The 19,517-nt window shown below is 33.3% G+C and overlaps 3 protein-coding genes across 6 annotated transcripts in view; 2 read left to right on the top strand and 1 right to left on the bottom strand.

Moving 5' to 3' along the window:
- The window catches only part of LOC129004735 (uncharacterized), a 32,562-nt gene extending 29,811 nt beyond the window's left edge, over positions 1 to 2,751 (top strand). For 2 of the 4 annotated variants that reach the window (XM_054433326.1, XM_054433329.1), the window contains exon 8: positions 2,469 to 2,751. In XM_054433326.1, the coding sequence (XP_054289301.1) occupies positions 2,469 to 2,595 (127 nt within the window). In that variant the 3' untranslated portion in view covers positions 2,596 to 2,751. The remainder of the gene's footprint in view (positions 1 to 2,468) is intronic. The other 2 variants (XM_054433330.1, XM_054433328.1) reach the window with 2 other exon arrangements.
- Positions 2,752 to 4,195: 1,444 nt separating this feature from the next.
- LOC129004827 (syntaxin-17-like) lies at positions 4,196 to 13,174 on the bottom strand. Its single transcript, XM_054433473.1, has 5 exons — positions 12,727 to 13,174; positions 11,214 to 11,409; positions 9,358 to 9,578; positions 7,077 to 7,293; positions 4,196 to 6,104 (listed from the first exon to the last, which is right to left on the bottom strand). The coding sequence occupies exons 1-5, from the start codon at positions 12,874 to 12,876 to the stop codon at positions 6,013 to 6,015; spliced, it is 876 nt and encodes a 291-aa protein (XP_054289448.1). The 5' UTR covers positions 12,877 to 13,174; the 3' UTR covers positions 4,196 to 6,012.
- Positions 13,175 to 15,559: 2,385 nt separating this feature from the next.
- LOC129004799 (methylglutaconyl-CoA hydratase, mitochondrial-like) lies at positions 15,560 to 17,120 on the top strand. The gene has a single exon (XM_054433440.1). The coding sequence runs from the start codon at positions 15,831 to 15,833 to the stop codon at positions 16,725 to 16,727; it is 897 nt and encodes a 298-aa protein (XP_054289415.1). The 5' UTR covers positions 15,560 to 15,830; the 3' UTR covers positions 16,728 to 17,120.
- The last annotated feature ends 2,397 nt before the right edge of the window (positions 17,121 to 19,517 follow it).

The raw sequence follows: 19,517 nt of genomic DNA, 5'->3' as shown, positions 1-19,517 counted from the left end.
AGATTTCATGAATATAAATAGATATATTTATGTAAAGATAAATACTCCTGTAGTTTTGTTTCCAATAGCAAGTAATTTGTAGGTGCAAATGAAGCAGCAGAAATTAGTACCTAATTGATAAGCTCTTACTATGATAGCTTTAGAGCAGGAACAACTAAATAACTAGTAGTTAGTTATCAGTGACTGGAATAAAGGCACCCTAGCCTTTGACCTTGCCCTAGGCTGAATCAGTTTGGGTCTTCAGTTGTGATAAGACTCTGGCAGGATAATGTGTAACTTATCTCACTATTTTTCCAGCTTAACTTTTATGTGGTTAAACGTATATTATTATTTATTTGTGTTTATTAATCACTGTAAAATAAGGTAAGTTTTTTTCTTTCAAATCAACACATGTAGGCAAATGTATCTTTACTCACCAAATAGTTTTATATCAATCTTTTACTTCCCAATAGTTATAGTTATATTTTCAAAATGCTTAGTTATTGTCCTTTGTTTTAAGTTTTCAACTCAATAAATTCATAAACATTCCATAAAACGTATTATTATTATTCACAGATAGAGGTTAACTTTGGTCCAGTTCTTAAAATTGATAAGTTGAAGATGCAAAAAATTAGGTTCTTGAAATCTATATATTCAGAATATTTCTTAGACTTTTATCTACAATAACATTTACTCAAAAGTCATTAAAAGTTTGAGATACAACTTAAAATCCCTTAAATGTATAAGAGCTAAAAAAGTTTAAACTTGAGCCTGTCTGCTCAAATTTTTTCCCTATCATAATATCAAACTAAATTATTTTCCTATTTATATAGAACATTTGTGTGTGTTATTTTCATAATGCATTTATTCTGAAGTAAACATAAAATACAAGAAAATATTTCCTTTAATATATAAACAAAACAGTTCAGTATGTTTTTTATATATTTAAGTTATCCAGCTACAATTTATTGATTTTAAAAATACACACACAGTATTTAATTTCAATCATATTTGCAGTTTGAGCCGCGCCGACTTGAAATACGTGAGCTTGCCTAATACAAAAGTTTACTTTATTGAAATTATTTCATTCTTTTTAGAGCGTTTGAAGTCGGTTGTATTTTTTTACAAAAATAAATTATTTCATGATTTTTAGTGACTGAACGTCTCAAGCCTTTTGGAACAATATGAAAGTTATTCCTCAGCTACCAGCACTAAAAAATCTCTCAAAAGTGGAAAATTGGTCGTTAACACGTATAGTACCTTTGGAAAATATTATATGAAAGATTGGTTCAGCTAAAAGTGGTGTAAATCATGTAGGGGGTTTTGTTTGCTCAAGATATAGCCTAGTCGAAATTGCAAATCATCTTCCTCGAGGACTTTCCGAAGCAGGCATAATAGTATTGATATGATATAGTAACTGGGTAGAGAATATCAATAAACATTCAACATCTGCAAATGCATGTTTAGTAATTAAAATATTTAACACTTTTAAGACAATTGACGATTATGCACTGTCACACGTATTAGGTCGTGTAAGGAATAATTGCATTTAATTTATATTTAGACTTGTTTTACGAATGCTTTGGTTTTCACAATACACCTTTATTTGTCAATATCATACAGCTATTCACTGAAACATATATGTTTTTGTAAGTCAGAATATTCAATACTAAAAACAGAATTACTGTATACACAAATCAGGTCAAACGTTAAAATACATTTTTTATAGTAACCAAAACAAAATGCATTTTTCTCAATGTAATTCATTTAGGCTCCATGGCAAGAAATAGTTTATTGATCAATATGAAGCAACTGTTTCATGAAGAATTGTCTGTAGCTTCATTTAAATGGTTTCAACTAACAGCTGTGGGAATGTTTTTATTATTTATTGCCTTCTCTGCACAAATGTAAACAAAATAAATGTTGAGTATTTAAGGTTTTCAGAATTTTTCACCGAAACAAATATTATACTTAAACATAATATATAAGGTACGAAATAGAAACTCTCCTGGTTATTTTGGTGGTGGAACCACACTGATCGGTAGAAGAATCACAGAGAAATTGGTGAACATACATAGAAAAAAAAAACATCGCCACAAACAAATTGAGAACCTCCTCCTTTTGATGGTAGTGGGGAAGTCGGTTAAAAATGCCGTGTTGTACTATTCTTTTCACTTGTACCAGTGTTGTACTCGTGGAGTTATTTTCAGTTGCTGTAAAAACTTGTTAAGAGTAAGACATTGATTTAAAATAAACCTACGAAGTGGTAACTGAAGATGCAAGATTTTGGGTGAATCATGTCTATTAAGATTAAAACCATACTCTATTAACATTTTGTCCAAATTTAATGGAGTATATTTAATTTTAAAGCCATACTTATCTCATTATTCAACCACTAACATTTTGTTTTGCTTAATCCTTAATCCTTGTTAATCCTTCAAAATGGAAGCTAAATGAAAATTAACTGCAAATCACCATCTATGTTACAGGTACCTCGACTACGACGTTCTCGGCATCAAGGTGTTCCCTCTGGAACAACACCAAGAGGCTATCCTAGCGCTCCGGAAGGGAACCATAGCTAAGGCGGTGTTCAAACTGTCCTCAGGCCCGGACTGAACTTGTCTCCAGCAGATACTGAACAATGACCTGCTCCAGTGGTGCAAGATTTCACCCCAAGGATTACCAAATATTAGATGGTTGTATCGTCAAGTTTTCCCAATAAACTCTTAATTGATGGGCATCGTGTACATAAAGTGCTTGTATAGATTTGTATGAACAATTAAAGGAACTTTTTCAAAAAAAGAATTTTGTATCAAATTATTTTACGTGTCCAAACATATTTAGTACACAAACTAACTAGACACGGAGGATTATAGATATAAGTTACTGATATATGATTTACTAAAAGCAACTTTTAGTCCATTGTTGACGAGTGCCTGACATATATCTGGATGTGTGTGTTTTTTTAACCCTCCAAGTGTCCATAGTTTAGGCCTTAATATCCACCTATTTTTGGCGCATTTGCAAGGTTTTATTAAAACCGATCTGAGAAGCTTAAAACAATTTTAATTCTACTGTTCTATATACCATTTTGTTTGGAAAATCATGGGCTTCAATATTATACATAAAACATAAGGAACATTTGTTTCAAAAAAATTTTTTAGGTAAAAAAAAAATTTGGAAAATTTTCAAAAAAAAAATAAGTTCGCGCTCAATGAAATTATATAAATTAGGCCTATAAATATTTGAAAATAGCCACTTTGTTCTAAATTTTATGAGGATTACAAATATATAATAATATAAGGAAGTAGATTTGCAAATAAATAAGTTTTGGGCAAAAAACAGATTTCAGTACATAGCGTTTAGCTAAGAATGCATAGCCTAACCAACCTAATAGCATAGCCTAGGAATCTGGCTGATAATTTACATCAATATCACTACCTACTTCTTCAGGATCATCAACCAGCCCTTCGAAATCACTTAAATCTTCTTATAATGCACCACGTATATCACTACTTTTGATTTTTAACACTAAAACAATGATAAACGTAATAAAACACATCAGTCATCGGTCCGAGGATAACCAAGCTGCTTACAAATACGCACGTCAGCTGTCTGCTACAATTACGATCGGCTCAGAGAACATACAGCGCTGAGACAGACCTCTGGAGAAAGCTTAAATTTTAAGGAAAAGAACGATACCTAACTCGATCCAGTTCAATCCGATTCAGTCAGTCATAGAGCCTTCGCCGTAAACGATGTTCGCGCGTCGATAACGACGCGTGACACTACACAAAGTGTGTAGAGCGTCGATTTTTCGACGATGGACGCTCGGAGGGTTAATTCTTGGTCCCCCATTACTCGCCTTTGTAGAATTCAGCAAAGCCAAATTCAACATACGTTGAATTTTTATTTGTTTTTTTTTTCACATAGGAGAAATGCAAGAATCTTAACAGGAAAAAATTCCTGGGAAGGTCCAGCTGGTCAGTGTATAGAACAACTGCACTGATATAAAGTGCTATGATGGTTGGGAGCTTTAACTTGATTGGGAAAGCAAGGGATTATCCAGGCATCCTTATCTCACTTTGAACTAAACACTGGATAAATGTTGAGTTTGTATTAATATAATCAACAAAACAGTTGGAACTGTAGGTTAAAAGTTCAAAAATAGATCAAGTGATTAAACATCATATAAACTTTATTTAGTACAAAATATATGCATATAATAAATACATAATGAAATATTTCTGTTTTCCAAAAATACATTTAGTACTTTTTGTGAAATACAATACATAATAATTAAAATATTAAAATGTGATAAAGTAAAAAAAAATAATAAATTTGATCACAAAATTAACATAATGATTTCTGACAACACAGTAAATATACTGTCCTTTTTTTTCTAACAACCTCCAAACCTTGGATAGATTGTCAGTCTAGTTACATTATTGGTGGAAATAATAACCGCCATATCTGGCATTGTTGTTCTCAACCTACCATATAAAAGGCATTCACATAGGAATACAAAATAGAACTTGTGTGAAGTAAATCTAAGGTTGGGATTGTGACAAAACCAATTATTTCTACTGTTTTGCAGCTGTAAACAAGTAGTACAGTAGACTCCCTCTTATCCGGATTCCTCGGGACCAGTCTTTTTCCGGTTAAACCGACGTTCCCGAAAACTCGTTAAAACAGACCGTTTACTGTGATCTTCGACTTAAATTTAGAAGAGCATTGTATTTAGACACGTGATCACTGGTCCCAAATCTTTCCCACGAGAACAGTTGTTTCAGTACCGCCCACTTCCTGCCGATCTTGTATGGTTAAACCAATTTGCTGATAAAAAATTTTCCGGTTAGAGATGTCATTTCCACCAAGTGTAGTCCAGTTTAACCGATGTCTGGTTAAAAGGTGTCCGGATAAGAGGGAGTCTACTGTAATACCCTTCTTAATCTAGACTGATGTCTGATTTGGGTTCCTTGTCGTCCATAATGAATAAAATAATTAATTACAAAAAAGACAGCGCTATTCCAGGACCGATTGGGTACTACTTGTATGAAATAAACTACTTTTACAACTAAAACCACGAAAGTACTGTAAATTAAAATTCCACAACAGAGGACGGCACCAATCCCACCATTGATTGCACTCCATGCACATTGATAATCTCTATCACACACTACTAAACAAACATGAGTAGTTTTCAGAGGTGGATTTCTAACTTAGCTGAATGGATTAAACAAGAGCTACTATTGGTGTCTAGATTAATAAGGGTTCATTGTATGGATAAAAAGATTGTATAATTGAGACATATGTCAAAACTATAAAAGGCAATTCTGTAATGGAGTCTTAAATTCTAATTGTATCATGTTTAATATTCAGTCTGGTACTATTCTAAATACTACGCTCAATTTCTAGCTACAAGTTTTCTTGAACACATTAATAATGACTAATTATATAACAGGAACCAAGCAGATTTTTCACTCCATATTTGTTACTTTGTTATTCAAATCCACAAAATTGGCAAACTGCAGTGAGCAGGAGCAGTTAAGGGTTTACCAATGAATTAATAGCAATCAATAAACAACTGTTTTGTGTGTAAATATAATCAAACGTAGCAATCGTTTTTACAAATTTCAAAGGATTTGTAAAAACAAACTAACAATGTTTGTTTACTCAAGATATGAAAATTTCACTTCTATAAATATTTATTACCGTAATATGGAAATAAAGCTCGATTTGAGGTATCAAAACAAAATAAAAATAAAACTGAAACTAAACTTCACAAAATACTAAAAAACCAACCAAATCTAAAAAACAACTGAAATATTTACACAGCCTATCTCAGTGAGCATTTTTCAAAGGGTTATTACTTGAACTACAATAAAAACTAAATAGTTCTAATGATGATTGTAACAATCCATTTTAAACACTTTATTATGAGATCTTATCACTGGGTTGACTTAGATATGTTGGAAGAATAAAAAAACATGACAAGAAAAATAGACCAATAAATCAATAATTAGGTTACAGTTAACCTTGACTTTTCAATTCATTGCTGTGGAGATCTGATGCACTGATGAGTGTTTCTTCTTTGTGTTTAATCATCTTTCCACCAGTAAACCCTGAAACAATATATGGGAGTTGGATATAAATCCTAAATGCAAATTATATAGCCTAGTTATCAACAAAAACAAAATTTAAAACTCTCAACATATAGGTTGTTCAAAAGTGACGATGTAGAGTAAAAGAAATAGATTGATAAAAGGACCATATTACAACGAATTTTGGAAACTAGGTTTCCATCGTCAGGCTGTGTTTAAAATGATACAAAAATAAATATTTACTTAATCATCTATATATTAATAGGCAAGCATGTTTCTTTAAAACCTTTTTTCTCAGCTCGTGTGCATATCAGGAAAAATCTACGCATACTGTTTAGAAAGATATTTTTCTGTAGGTGTGCAGAATCCCTTTAAAAATTAAAATATGCTCAGAAATAAGCACAAAAAAATGAATTTGAAATTTGAAAAAAACTAACATGGGCTTTATGGATTTCCATGATGGTGACGAAAAAACAACGAAAAATAAACAGAATATCAAAACAAATTGAAGAAACTCCAATCACATGTTTTATTTACAGTGTGGGGTGAAAATAGAGAAGTCTGTTGTACATCACAAATTTTTGGTCGAGATTCGACCACTGGACGACCTCTAGTATATATTAAAACGTGACAGGTCTTTTATATTTCACGATTCTGAATCTACCACTTGACAGATTTTGATGGCTGTTGGCAGTCTTGCCATCAACCAGAGTGAAATTTCCCTTTTACAGGGGTGTTATTGCAAATATCACTTAGTTAGCTTTTGCTGAATATAGAGAATGTAACATGTGATCCGGATACAGTGCTATCTCATATTTACCAATTATGTCACTTAGTTCACTATGGTTTCACACCGGCCATTTGTGAACCTTGATATGGCAAATTTTCAGGTCACCTAATCTCAATGTAACAGAGTTGATGCTTGATCAAAAATGCTTGGTATAAATTCTTGGTTTGGTCCACTGGAATTTGTTGCAACATTTGAATACTCACCTAGAACTCCAGCCCCCACAGCTGTGAGACTGCCCAGTTTAAACCCCGCAAAGAGCCCCACAGGCCCACCCAGGACAGAGCCCAGCAGAGCTCCCATCAGTGGGTACATGCCGCTCTTGAGGCGAGCCGCATGGGCCAGCATCCGTTCTCCACTAGTCACGTTGTGAAGAGTCGTCTCCACATGAGTCTCTATGCGCTCGACTGCCTCGCCTTGCTCCTGTCATAAAAAAAAAGAAATGAAATAATGTTTATTTCCCAACTAAAAAATACAGTTCGTAGTATTTTACATAATAAATTACACAATCCTTGACTTAAAAATAACTTACAAAATAATATTATAACTAAATGTCATAAAGGAAAAAAAACCTTATCAACTTATATGGAAATGGTCTACATAGGCAGGGCCAGTGCGTAGACATGAGTTGCGGGTAATTTGTTAAGTGAATGGGAAAATTATTTTTGGAAGTAATTGTTATCACGTCTGGACATAAATGTTGTCTTGCTTGGAACTGGACTACGATATTTCTCTTAAACTAAGGGGAATCTAAAGTGCTTCTCAAAAATCAAGTGATAGGTTGAGCGGAGAGGAGTGGCGGGTTGTGTATAAATGTTTATATTACAAACCGGGATGAAAATAAAACACAAATTATAGTTTTGTTAAATATCCGTTCGATATTACTCTATGTATGTTTTGTGTAGTCCATCACAAACGGTTTTATCTTTGGAGACTGATTAGAATCTACCCTTTGTAAAATAAACAAAGTGTTCTGACCAGTTCACCTTCAAGTTTCCCACTATAGCTTTTTGCACTTCGAACAAAATACAAGATAGTAATAAATATTGTTCATGCAAAGTAGCATACTATATTTACTTTGTAGCAATGTTTATTTTAACTAAATCAAATGTAAGCCAAACTCTTAGACTGTTAATCTCAAAAACTGGTGAACTAAAACATTACTAAGTACTAGCCATTACCATAGATTTAACATACTTTGTAGATTTTGTCATCCTTGTAGATCATCTGAAGCAATTTTAATAATTAAAACCGGTGTTTTTGTTTAAAATTTGTTTTTTGTTATTTTAATAATTTAAAACCACATTAAAAAAAAATATTAGGGGCCTCATCAAAGACAATAGTTTGTTCCCTAGTTATATTAAAATACAGTACAGCTCAAATTATGAAAGTAACCCTAATATTTCAATAAATAAAAATACTTTTTAAAAAGTACCACGTTTTAAACGCACTAAAAAGTAGAAAATAATTTATAAATATGTGGAGAGAATAAAACCTTGTAAAATTTAAAACGAAAAACATGGGGCAGTTTCACCAACATGAACTAGACACAAAAAACAAACATCAGCTTTTACAATGGGATGAAAAGTCTACTTGTGTTGGTTAGTCTATGGCCATTGCAAAACAAAGGATGTTGGATTTACATGTCTCGACAGGAATCAAATAGGTACAGCAAAATGCATCGTACAGCAAAGCTTTGAGTTAATGAGGCACATCGACTTATAAAGGTAAACTTCGAGTTTTTTTACTGCAGCTTGAGAATTGGACAATTTTTGTTATAGAGGTTAAATGTTACTGATCGAAAACCGTTGAGGTTTGGCTTTTCGGTGTTTTAAAACCTTCCACTTATATAGGTACTTTCAAAATTGTGATTCACAGAGATTTCAAGGGCATTATAGGATATTTGAGATATTCTATCCTATGTATCAAGGTTCAAGTTATTGAGGTCCTACTGTATTTATTGATTTATTTGGTTCTGATTACTTCCTGCAGCCATGTAGACGTCATCATCGACTCCCGCAGTCGCGCAAACGCCATCGTCGTCAGGTGCGATCGCAGCAATAGTGGTTTCCAAACGCGATGTATGCAGACGTGTCGGGAATTGGTTTTGTATCGGAATCAACTTTTGACAATTGACTCTCGATATCGATAACAATGTCCAAATATCAATGGTATCAGAATCGACACATCCCTAGATGTAACAATTGTTTTGGTACAATAAAAAGGTTGTTTTCAGCATTTTAAGTGTTTTTAGTGATGACATTCTAGTAATCAGGCATTTTCACTAATCCGGCAGTATCACAGTCCTGTATCAGCCGGATTACCGAGAGTCTACTGTACCCAGTAATTGCCCTTAAACCATGTTAGTAGGCCTACCATGTGTACTTACGTCTTATACAGCCATAGGGTGTATACAATTTTGCAATTTTAAATAGAAATTTGGATTTTGTCCTACACAGCTCTAGTTTTAAGAAGAACTAAACTTACATGGACCATCTGTGACAGTTCTTGAAACATATAATTGATGTCTTGAATATCTTCCTCAAGCCTTTCCATGGATGCTGCCGTCAGTTCTTTGATTTTTATTGCTTCTGAGATGTTAGCAATAGCGACTAATTGGGCTTCTCCTGACACTTGATCTTCATTTTCACACTCTTCATCGTTACTTGAAACAGGTCTAACTCCGCGTTTTGACAGTGTGCATGCATCTGAATTGTGGAAATAAGTTAAAGATACTGATGTAAATTTTACTCAAAAGTTTAGATAATTACCAAATCTAACTAGCAATTCAATCAATTTAGGAAACAACACACATCTAGATTTTAAATCCATCTCGATTTGAGAACTAATCTACTTAACTGAAAATGTTAGCCGACCTTTTTAGTATGGAATGCCTAGACCTCAAATAGTACAAAATAAGGTTAAGAATCAACACGTTCACTACTGCAACAGTACTAGATTTTTCAATCATATGAACCTTAAATAAATTAAATTTTTGGGCCTTAAATTTATTATTTCATATGGACGCACATATATGCGATGGCTGGTCACATTAAAATAGACTGATGTTGCATATTTGCGTCCGTCTTCCAATTTTATTAAAAAGCTTATATCTTCGTAACGGTCTATTTAAAGGCCCTGAATTCTCTGCAGTTGTCTACAGGGATGTCTGTCCTCTATCACACATGTGCGTCACTTGGTCTGTGGATATGACGATAAGTGGCGTCATGATAGTTTGCAAAACTGTTTTATTTACTTATTGCATCACTAGCCTGTGGTCTGTGTGTACTGTTAACCATTAAAATGTATACCTTCAGGGGAAATGACCACAGCATCGCATATACGTAGCAATTGGTAGCAAACATGTTAAAGACATTTATTTTAGCTTCCCCCACTATTTGCAACAATTAAATTGTGAAGAAATCCTATATTTCTTATAATTTTGAATTAAATTACTAAAATCCACATCATTATTGAGGAGAAAGGAAGTATACACAACTAACTCACCTGAATAAAGAAGTCTCAGGAGGTTAATAGAACACATAAAAAGTACACGTTAAACTGATATTTCGCCTCTTTCAGGGGCTTCTTCAGAGGTAGAAAGGTAGAATGGCAGTTATAGTTCTGGCACTGTTGTTTAATGTGTACTTTTAGCGAATTTCCCATATAGGGAATAAGCTATTACCGTAGTACTCATGGTAAGACCTGGACCCGAGACCGATTTAATTTTTCGTTTTGAGGTCCCTAGAGGACAAAAACACCATCCGTTCAAATTCACATATATATATATAAATATGTCCGTTAGCCCGATAACTCAAGCAAAAATGATCCGATTCTGATTAAATTTGGTACAAATGTATAAACCTACGTTTATTCAAACTAGTGCTATTTAAATTGGGAATAAATATGTCTTAGTTATGGAAGTATTTTAGTAAAAATGTAATCAGACAAGTTGAAATTCGTTTAGTCTGCAGGTTCGCTACGGGGTATTTATGTGTTCTATTGACCTCCTGAGACTTGTTTATTCAGGTGAGATAGTTGTGTATCCTTCCTTTCTCCTCAATAATTATTCCAAAGCCAAGTTGTTTTTTTTTTTCTTAAAAAAACTGAAATCCACATGAATAATTTGAATGTAGCTAGAGAGTATCAGAGAGGTTGCTCGTTATAGGTGGTGCGGTACTGTATCTAGAGTCATTATAGAACACTTGGTGTTATTTTGAGACTCTAAAAAATGGGTTAAGCTTAAAAACCTACGGTGAAATCATAACCAATCATCATATAACACCAAAAGTTGATTATAGCCTACAATACAAAAAAAATAAATATGAGAAAACAAATCTTACCATGGAAAGACCTAATGGCAGCTTTTGCATTCCGTTTGGAGCTGATAATTGATCTGTCAAACTTGTTCAAATCTGTTTCTGTTACTTGGCTCCGCAAATTTTCCATTTCACTTAACAAAGCAGCTAACTGATTTATGATTTGTGTAGCGCTTATTTCTTCTCTCCGCACCTCTTCCCATTGCTCTAGCCTCCTAAGCTGAAAAGCACATGATATGACTAACAAACCTTTGATTTGGTAATTTTAGGTTATTTGGTAGTTTTAGGTTATTTGGTAGTTTTAGGTTTGTACTAAGTGTTAACAAATTTATATATAAACTAAAACAAATAGGCTATTAGATGAAAATAAAACTAAATTTGTATGGAATTACTTTTTGTTTAAATATGAGTCTTGTAATAAGCTAGAGATGGTTATGGCAATTCTGCTAGACTAGTTATTACTGATATCATCGAAATAGGGAAATTTAGTCAATACCAACCTAGGTAACATTGCTTGTTGTGGTACTGCCGAGTCGCTTGTTTTGTTAAGACGTTTCTATTGTAAGCAATTTTGAAATCTTAACCACTTTCATGTGTAATCCACTAGCTTAAATTCCAATAAGTTAGCGACAAAACAGTATGGATGTTAACATGAACAACACCCAGTAAACTATAGGCTACCCTAACCTTTACCTGGATTCTTAATAAGTAACTTGCCATTAGATTTGTAATGGATTGACCCAGCAACGTGTTGAAGATGTTGGAACACACCATCGAGGGCTAGCACTAAACCGATAAGTCCTAGTTATCCGGTATGGAATATATTTGAAATATGTGTTAGTTCTTTTACAGGATGGGGGAATAAGGGGTTAGGGATCTAGTATTGAGATACAATACAACAAGTAAATTGAAATAATTAGCACTAAAATTACTCCTGTCCATATGGAACACTTCATTCTTATTTTCAGTACCGTGACCATATCGTAAGTAGGCCTATACTGTATTTGTAGCATGTATTGAGTTAATTAGATCATAAAAATGGCTGTGATATGTGGCTTGGCTCAGTGTTTAATTCCAGACGTCCTCTTGCCCTCTTTTTTGATGAAGGGTCTCTGAGAACCCTAATTATATATAAGACTTACTTAATATAATTTCAATCTCAGAAGTGTAGCACGTACGAATTGACCTTCACGAAGAGTTGAGCCTTAAAACGATCCTCATGAGCCCAGTAAGTAGGCCTACCGCTTTAATGTGACAGAACACCAAACTAATTTTTTTAGGCATAACTTATTTATACTACATTAATAAGACAGAGGCCTAATATCCATATAGGCTAGCTATGTGAACAAACCTACTTAGACTTCATAACCTTTGTTTGTGTCCTATTGCTCGCTCAGCTAGCTAGCTCACACTTATTTGTTATTCTTCAAGAGAAATTTTGTGTTAGGCCTAAATAAAGTTCTACAAGTCTACACAAGAAACTGTACCCCACAACTCATAGCTAACGATAGATGGATTGTGAAAATATTAATCTTACCTTAATAATATTACTGTGATGAGTCTTGAGAGATTGAACAAAGTGAGGAACTATTTCATTAAATTTTTGGATGGGAACTTCAAGCCATTTTACAGATTTTCTTGAGGAAAGTATTGAATCATTGTGATTTTCAATCCCATCGAAACCCATTCTATAATGTAAAATTAATACAAACAAATTTATAAAAGCCAGATAAGTTAGAGTAGAGATGGGCAACCCCTAACCTTTGGCGATTGAGTGATTAGAGCTTGGAGAACACAACACAAGATGTTAATAATGAATAGTTTACAGATATATCATCATGACAAAAACCTTTAGAAAATAAAATAGTTGACTGTAAAAAATTGGTAAGTTAGCTGCTGGTATACAAACACAGAACTTATGCGTAAGTTAAGTAGACAATACCAAACAAAACAACAAACAACTAAACAAATTCCAGACGACGCAATTTGACAATGTCCAAGTGACGTCAACGAATGAGCGGATGAATGAATAAAGAAAGAAGAATGTCAAAAGAATGACGCAGAGGCAGAGGCAGCAGATGGGTTACGCAATCAAAGAAACGGTTCGCAGAGTTAAACTATACTATAACCAAAGCTGGAATATTTATAAAAGTCGCAGTACTATATGAAAGTGAAATAAATTATTTAAGAAATAATATAAGACCTAGATTCAAATCATGGTTGAAGGAAAACATTCATAGGTTAACCAGTTTTGATAAAACGTAGCATTCTATTGCTTGTCTTCTAATATTATATGATAACCAAAGAGTTAAACCACTAAACAAAAAATATTCAAATATCAGACATTTGGAACGAAACATTTTAGATTTAAGCCCCCCACACACTACCAGACCAGACCTCCAGACCAGACCGTCTGGTCTGGCGTCTGGCACTTGTCTTATCGTGTGTGGGGCTGTCTGCAGACCGATTTTCTCGGACCAGACTAGTGTTTGGTATCGATATCCGATATATCGGAAATATCGATATTTTGGTTCCGATATATCGATATTTTTATATCGATATTAGACTTCCGATATTATCGGGGTATCGATATTTTACTTCGATATTATCGTTAGAATTGATTTTAGCAATTTTTTAAAGAATAATGCAAGAATAAAATACAGTTTAATCTTTTCTGAACTTGTGTAGCAGTTATTAAATATTATTAATAACAAATTTATTTGTACACACACACTATTCCATGTATCTAGTTAAATATATTTTTGTAATCTGGTTGCCTCTGCCTGCATTTGAATAGTGAGTTGGCATGGTTGGCAGAAGTGGAGTGCCAAAATGACGTGACGGCAGTGAAAACCAATAAAAACCATTAAATTCTGTATATTTTTTTGTACACAAGCCTAAAAAATTATAAATTGTAAACAATTTAACGTCATATGTGTGCATCTAACTGTTCATGGTGGTAGGTGGTACTTTCCTGTTAAAGGGAACATTCATTATTATCGATTATTTCTTTTTGAATATCGATATTTTATTTTTCTATCCGATATATTGATTATAACAAATTAAAACATATCAGCTTACAACTTAGATAAGGATAGGCTAAATAAATATTGTTCATTATTAACAAAGGTACTTTCCTGCTAAAGGGACATTTTTATATCAATGATTTCTTTTGATGACATATCGATATTTTTTTACCAAACCGTCGCTGTATATATTCCTTTGTTTTAATATCTTCAAACGCATTTAAAAACAAATTAATAACTAACCTTGTTTAGGCAAAAATAATAGCCTATATCTGGATTAGGAAAAGAAACTATTCAACCTAACATAACCAAAGCCAACCAAACTTACTATAGTATAGGCTCAGTTGCCGTTTCAAAATTCCGTTTGATTACAGAAAATGCATATGGGGAATAGGCTAGCAAACGAAATTTTGAAATAATACAGCAAGCTTGGTTGGTTAGGATAGTTTAGAATAGTTTCATTTCAATAATATTTTTTTAAAATTGTTTGTTAAGGTAATTTGATGTTAAAGGGATGCATTGCGATAGCATTCCAATTCCATTAATTTTTAACGATATTTTTCCGATATATCGATATTTTTGGTCCGATATTATCGGAATATCGATATTGAGGCTCTGATATTATCGTCGATATAAATATCGATATTTTCTTTCGATATCCCAACACTAGACCAGACTGTCTGCGTGTCTGATGGTTGAACCCTCAGACCACAGACGGTCTGAGGTTCCCCCACCACTATTTTTGTCTGGTCTGTGAGTGTGTAGCGCTGTCTGTCAGACGGCAGACCATCGTGACAATCTTCATCCATTTGTTGGAGTTCTCACCACGGTCTCTCAATTACGAATTAGGACCGTCTGGACTGGGAGTGTGTAGAGCCGTCCAAGACGGTCTGGTTGCAGCCAGACGGTCTGGTCTGGAGGTCTGGTCTGGTAGTGTGTGGGGGGCTTTAGACGATTTCATCGCAAAAACACGAAACTGACACCAACAAGGCTTTAAATGTTAGGTTATTGTTCAGTTTCCACAACTCACCTAAAACAAATGTGACTATAAGATGAGAAGACTACTACTTGCACTATTCGATGTCAATGTTTTTACTTATAAATAGATTTAGAATTAGTATAAATAATTATGCTCAATGCATCACATGTCATAATTACAGTACCAATAAATAAACAAAATTAACAATTATTTAGACATTCTTTACAGTGCTGTTAAAAAAATGAGAGGTTTCAACCATCGTTATCAAGATGGCCTTAACTTGTGACAGACAACTGTGATATTTTTTTATGTAGCCTTGAAGTTGAACAACCGGAACCGATACTGAATTACTGATACTAGTGATACTGATGCTGATAACGAAGGACTCTAAGTTCAAGCCCTATCACTCTTAACCTGTTAGTCGTTTGTTATTTAAAATTATTTTAATCAACCATTAAACTCAACAAACTACCTATGTAAAGAATTAAGGTAGGCTAAAAATGCTATAAACTTTGTATTAATTTCCATACAAGTCACAGTTTATAATTAGTCTAGGAATACATTGACCAAAATTATAATAAGAATAAAGTGCTTTTACATAAAACTACATAAAGTTGTTCTAAAGATATACTTAGGATGTCAATGATTTTAAGGAACTTACTTCGCACCAGACACTTGTCCAGATATTTTTCATGTTCAAGTACTAGCAAAATGTTATCTACAACTCTATCTACAAATGAGGTGTCAGTTGAAGTTCTTGAGGAGGCAGACTCAGGAGTAATTGTTTTTGGCTTGAATAGGCCTTCAGCTCGTAATGCTCTAGGCAGCTCCTTAACATCCTCATTGATGAATGCTGTTGAGAAAATTCATTTGGACCAAAACGCTCGTGTAGTGGTATTGAGAAGTTTAGTTCCAGGTGTATTTTGTGCCGGTGCGGACTTGAAGGAAAGAATCAAACTTTCTAATCATGAGGTCAGTGTTATGGTAGGTAGATTAAGCGCTTTGGCTACAGCTATAGAAAATATTCCTATCCCAACGATAGCAGCAATTGATGGTTCTGCTTTTGGAGGTGGCTTAGAGATAGCATTAGCCTGTGATATGATTGTGGTTTCAGAAAACGCTAAACTTGGGCTGGTAGAAACAAAGTTGGCTATTTTGCCAGCAGCTGGAGGTACTCAAAGACTGACGAGGCTTATTAATCCTGCAGTCGCCAAAGAACTTATTTATTGTGCTAGAATATTCAATGGCAGTGAGGCCAAAGATTTTGGACTAGCTAACCATTCTGTAAAACAAAATTCCTCGTCTGATGCTGCTTTTCAAAAGGCTCTGGACATTAGTCGACAAATTATAGTGAATGGACCTCTTGGTGTGAAGATGGCAAAACTTGCAATCAACAAAGGTCTTCAAACTGATATTCAGACCGGTTGTAAGATTGAACAGCTATGTTATGCCCAGGTCATTCCGACTAAAGACCGAATTGAAGGTTTAAAGGCCTTTAAAGAAAATAGAGCTCCAAACTACAAAGGTGAATAGACAATGAATTAATAAGTTTATTAGAGAAGATAATTTTATATTTGAAGAAAAGGTAAGCTTTCTGTACTTGGTGACATAATCTCCATTTTTACTGTTACTATACAGTAAAAACTTACTTCTTTTTTATTAATTGAAATGTGATTCTTACCAGTTTCACTCATCTTGAAACTCAAGTGTCAACGGGGTAGTAGTTGTAGATAAGTTGTATATATTTATAGGGTTGACTCGCATATGACTTGAATAACTTGTAGGCCCTTCTACCAATTGAATTTGTTGTCAAAATATACATTTGGTTTATTTTATCAGCTAAATCATCTTTACTTGGGATTTGCCTTTGAGGTTGACTTTAGAACTATGATGTTGTATTGGCTATTTTTTCATTCACTCTCAAATTTAAACAATCTTCTCAATTGTATTATTTACATTCTGTAGGCCTACAGCAATATTAGCTGCTTCAATCAACTGAAACGTGAAAAATCATCATCGCACCAATACTTTTTGCTACCGGAACTAGTTAGTTTCCCAAGCTAATAACTGTCAGCCACTGATCTAATTTTACTATCCTTCGATCTTGAGTATGCTATAGGTATCGTGGTTTTTGCATGCAGCATCCAATTTATTTATGCCTGGATCACCTCTTGCTAATCTTTTCCTTAAATTCATTCCAGGTCCACAGCACAAAAGGACGCCTGAGTAAAAAATGGCAGTCGTTCAAAGATTCAAAATGGCAGATTCAAGAAATCTTTAAACGGCTGCCATTTTTTACTCAGTCGTCCTTTTGAGCTTGAATTTACGGTTTTGTAATCTACTAGTGAAGACCTTTAATTTGATGTGCATATCGACCTATGCTTCTATTTAAGATTTCCTTCTGACTCTTTGCGGGACGTCCCCATGATATGAGAGAAAATTGATAGTTTCTTAAAAAAGTAGATTTTTAGGTGTGGTGTTGATGTGCAAAATCTTATTGATTTATCTGTTGTAGTTTAGAAAATATTAAACCGGTCCGGGACTTTTGGGACAGTCTGTATAGTTGTATTAATAGTCAAAGGCAATAGCCAACATGACCAATCCTTATACTTATGACAAATTGTATATTAATATGGTTAATTATTGTATGAAGATGAGATAATCAACACATTGTTGCCAATTATATTTTATAATAGAATAAAGTTAAGTGTAGTGCTTTCAAGTTTTAATATGCCGATTTGTGACAAAAAATATGTTATGTTTTACAAGTTGTCATTTCAGTTTGACTAAGTCAAAAAGTTGGAATATTTGAACAATTAACAGTAGCAAACTCTGACGGTGGCTGAAATCAAACATTTCTGTTAATTCTAAAAGTGGCTACAGCTTTGGGATGTCTAGTTTCATTAATAGTCAAAAGATACCGTCCATAACTTATCTCAAAAGTCTTAATTAGCTTGATCTTAACATTTGGCTTAGCCTCAGTCTTTGAGATAGGCCACCTCAAAAAAGGTTGTTTTTAGACTAGTAATAAATAATTGAAACCTGAAACATTGCTCAATGTAGTTATTAGTTATGAAAATTGCTCATACAACTTACACATTGTACCTGATTTAAATAACGTATACACTTGTTATAGACTATAGACCATCATGATTTTTAATTTTTCATTGTGTTTAAATGTCTTTTGATTTTGTTACGATTTTTATAAGGAAACAGTGAAAAATGTTAATGTTATTGTTGATAAAATTACCCTAACTTTCTCCTAATAAATTTAAATACACCATTGTATCATAAAATTAATATTATTGAGTATTGACTTGAATTTTAAGATGTGTAACAATCGATATTATACTTAGCCCTTGGATTCCTTTATAACAAAATAGGCTATTTTACCTCCATCTGCTGATGGCAATTTTGGACTACAGACGGAGATAAGACCTCCGATAGATAGCTTTATTTGGCTTACGGTTTAAGCTATTAGTAATAAACACACTGCTCTAATTTAATATGTACTTTTGTCTTTTGCCCTTTTCTTAATACAGTACAATGTGCCAACTGGATTAGGATAGGAAAGGATTACTTTTTGTTTTTGAACCACTATATTATAGAATACAGTTGAATGTTATTGACAGGGTAAACATCTTAATTAAACTGCGCACATTATTTGTAAAATAGCTATAAGGATTTTAAATTGATATTTATTGTGATAAAGTGTTATGAACATCTTTTGTAACACAATAAACAATTATTTTTTGGTACATCAGTTTTATTGAATCATCCAATCTCGATTCAACTCAAGTTATTCTGATGATGTCAATTTTTCTCTTAGTTATTATATGGCTTAACTTTTTTTTTAATTAAAATTACTGTACAGTGGTTCAGTCCATAAATTTCAAAGCAAAATATTTCTTGATTTATTAATCAGTATCTATTGATAATCAGCAATAGCTGTGTTCCTCCCTCATACAGAAAATGCAAATTGCTAAATTGCATACTTGTATTTAAAAATAGAGGATTGAAAATGAAATCACTTAGCACTTTTTTATGTATAAATTTAATACTCTGGACTACGTGACAATGAAGATAAAAACAATACAGGAAATCAATAACACTTACATTAACAAAATGTAATCAACAAAATCAACAATCACTTAAGAAATAACCAAAAATATATTTCATTTCACATTCCTTATCAAGTAGATTAATTGTAAACGTTGACTAAAACATTATTTTCCATTTAAGAAAGTGTAACATCTAAAAGAAAGAAGGTTGAATTTGGTCGATTGAATATAAATGAAATTCAACACAACAACTGGTCAATTA

This window comes from Macrosteles quadrilineatus, unplaced genomic scaffold (genome assembly GCF_028750875.1).
Source record: "Macrosteles quadrilineatus isolate MER2022 unplaced genomic scaffold, UCM_ALF_1.0 Scaffold_11__1_contigs__length_5352618, whole genome shotgun sequence".
Taxonomy (NCBI): Eukaryota; Metazoa; Arthropoda; class Insecta; order Hemiptera; family Cicadellidae; genus Macrosteles; species Macrosteles quadrilineatus.
The sequence above is the reverse complement of the archived record's forward strand: the minus strand, read 5'-3'. Positions and strand labels throughout refer to the sequence as shown.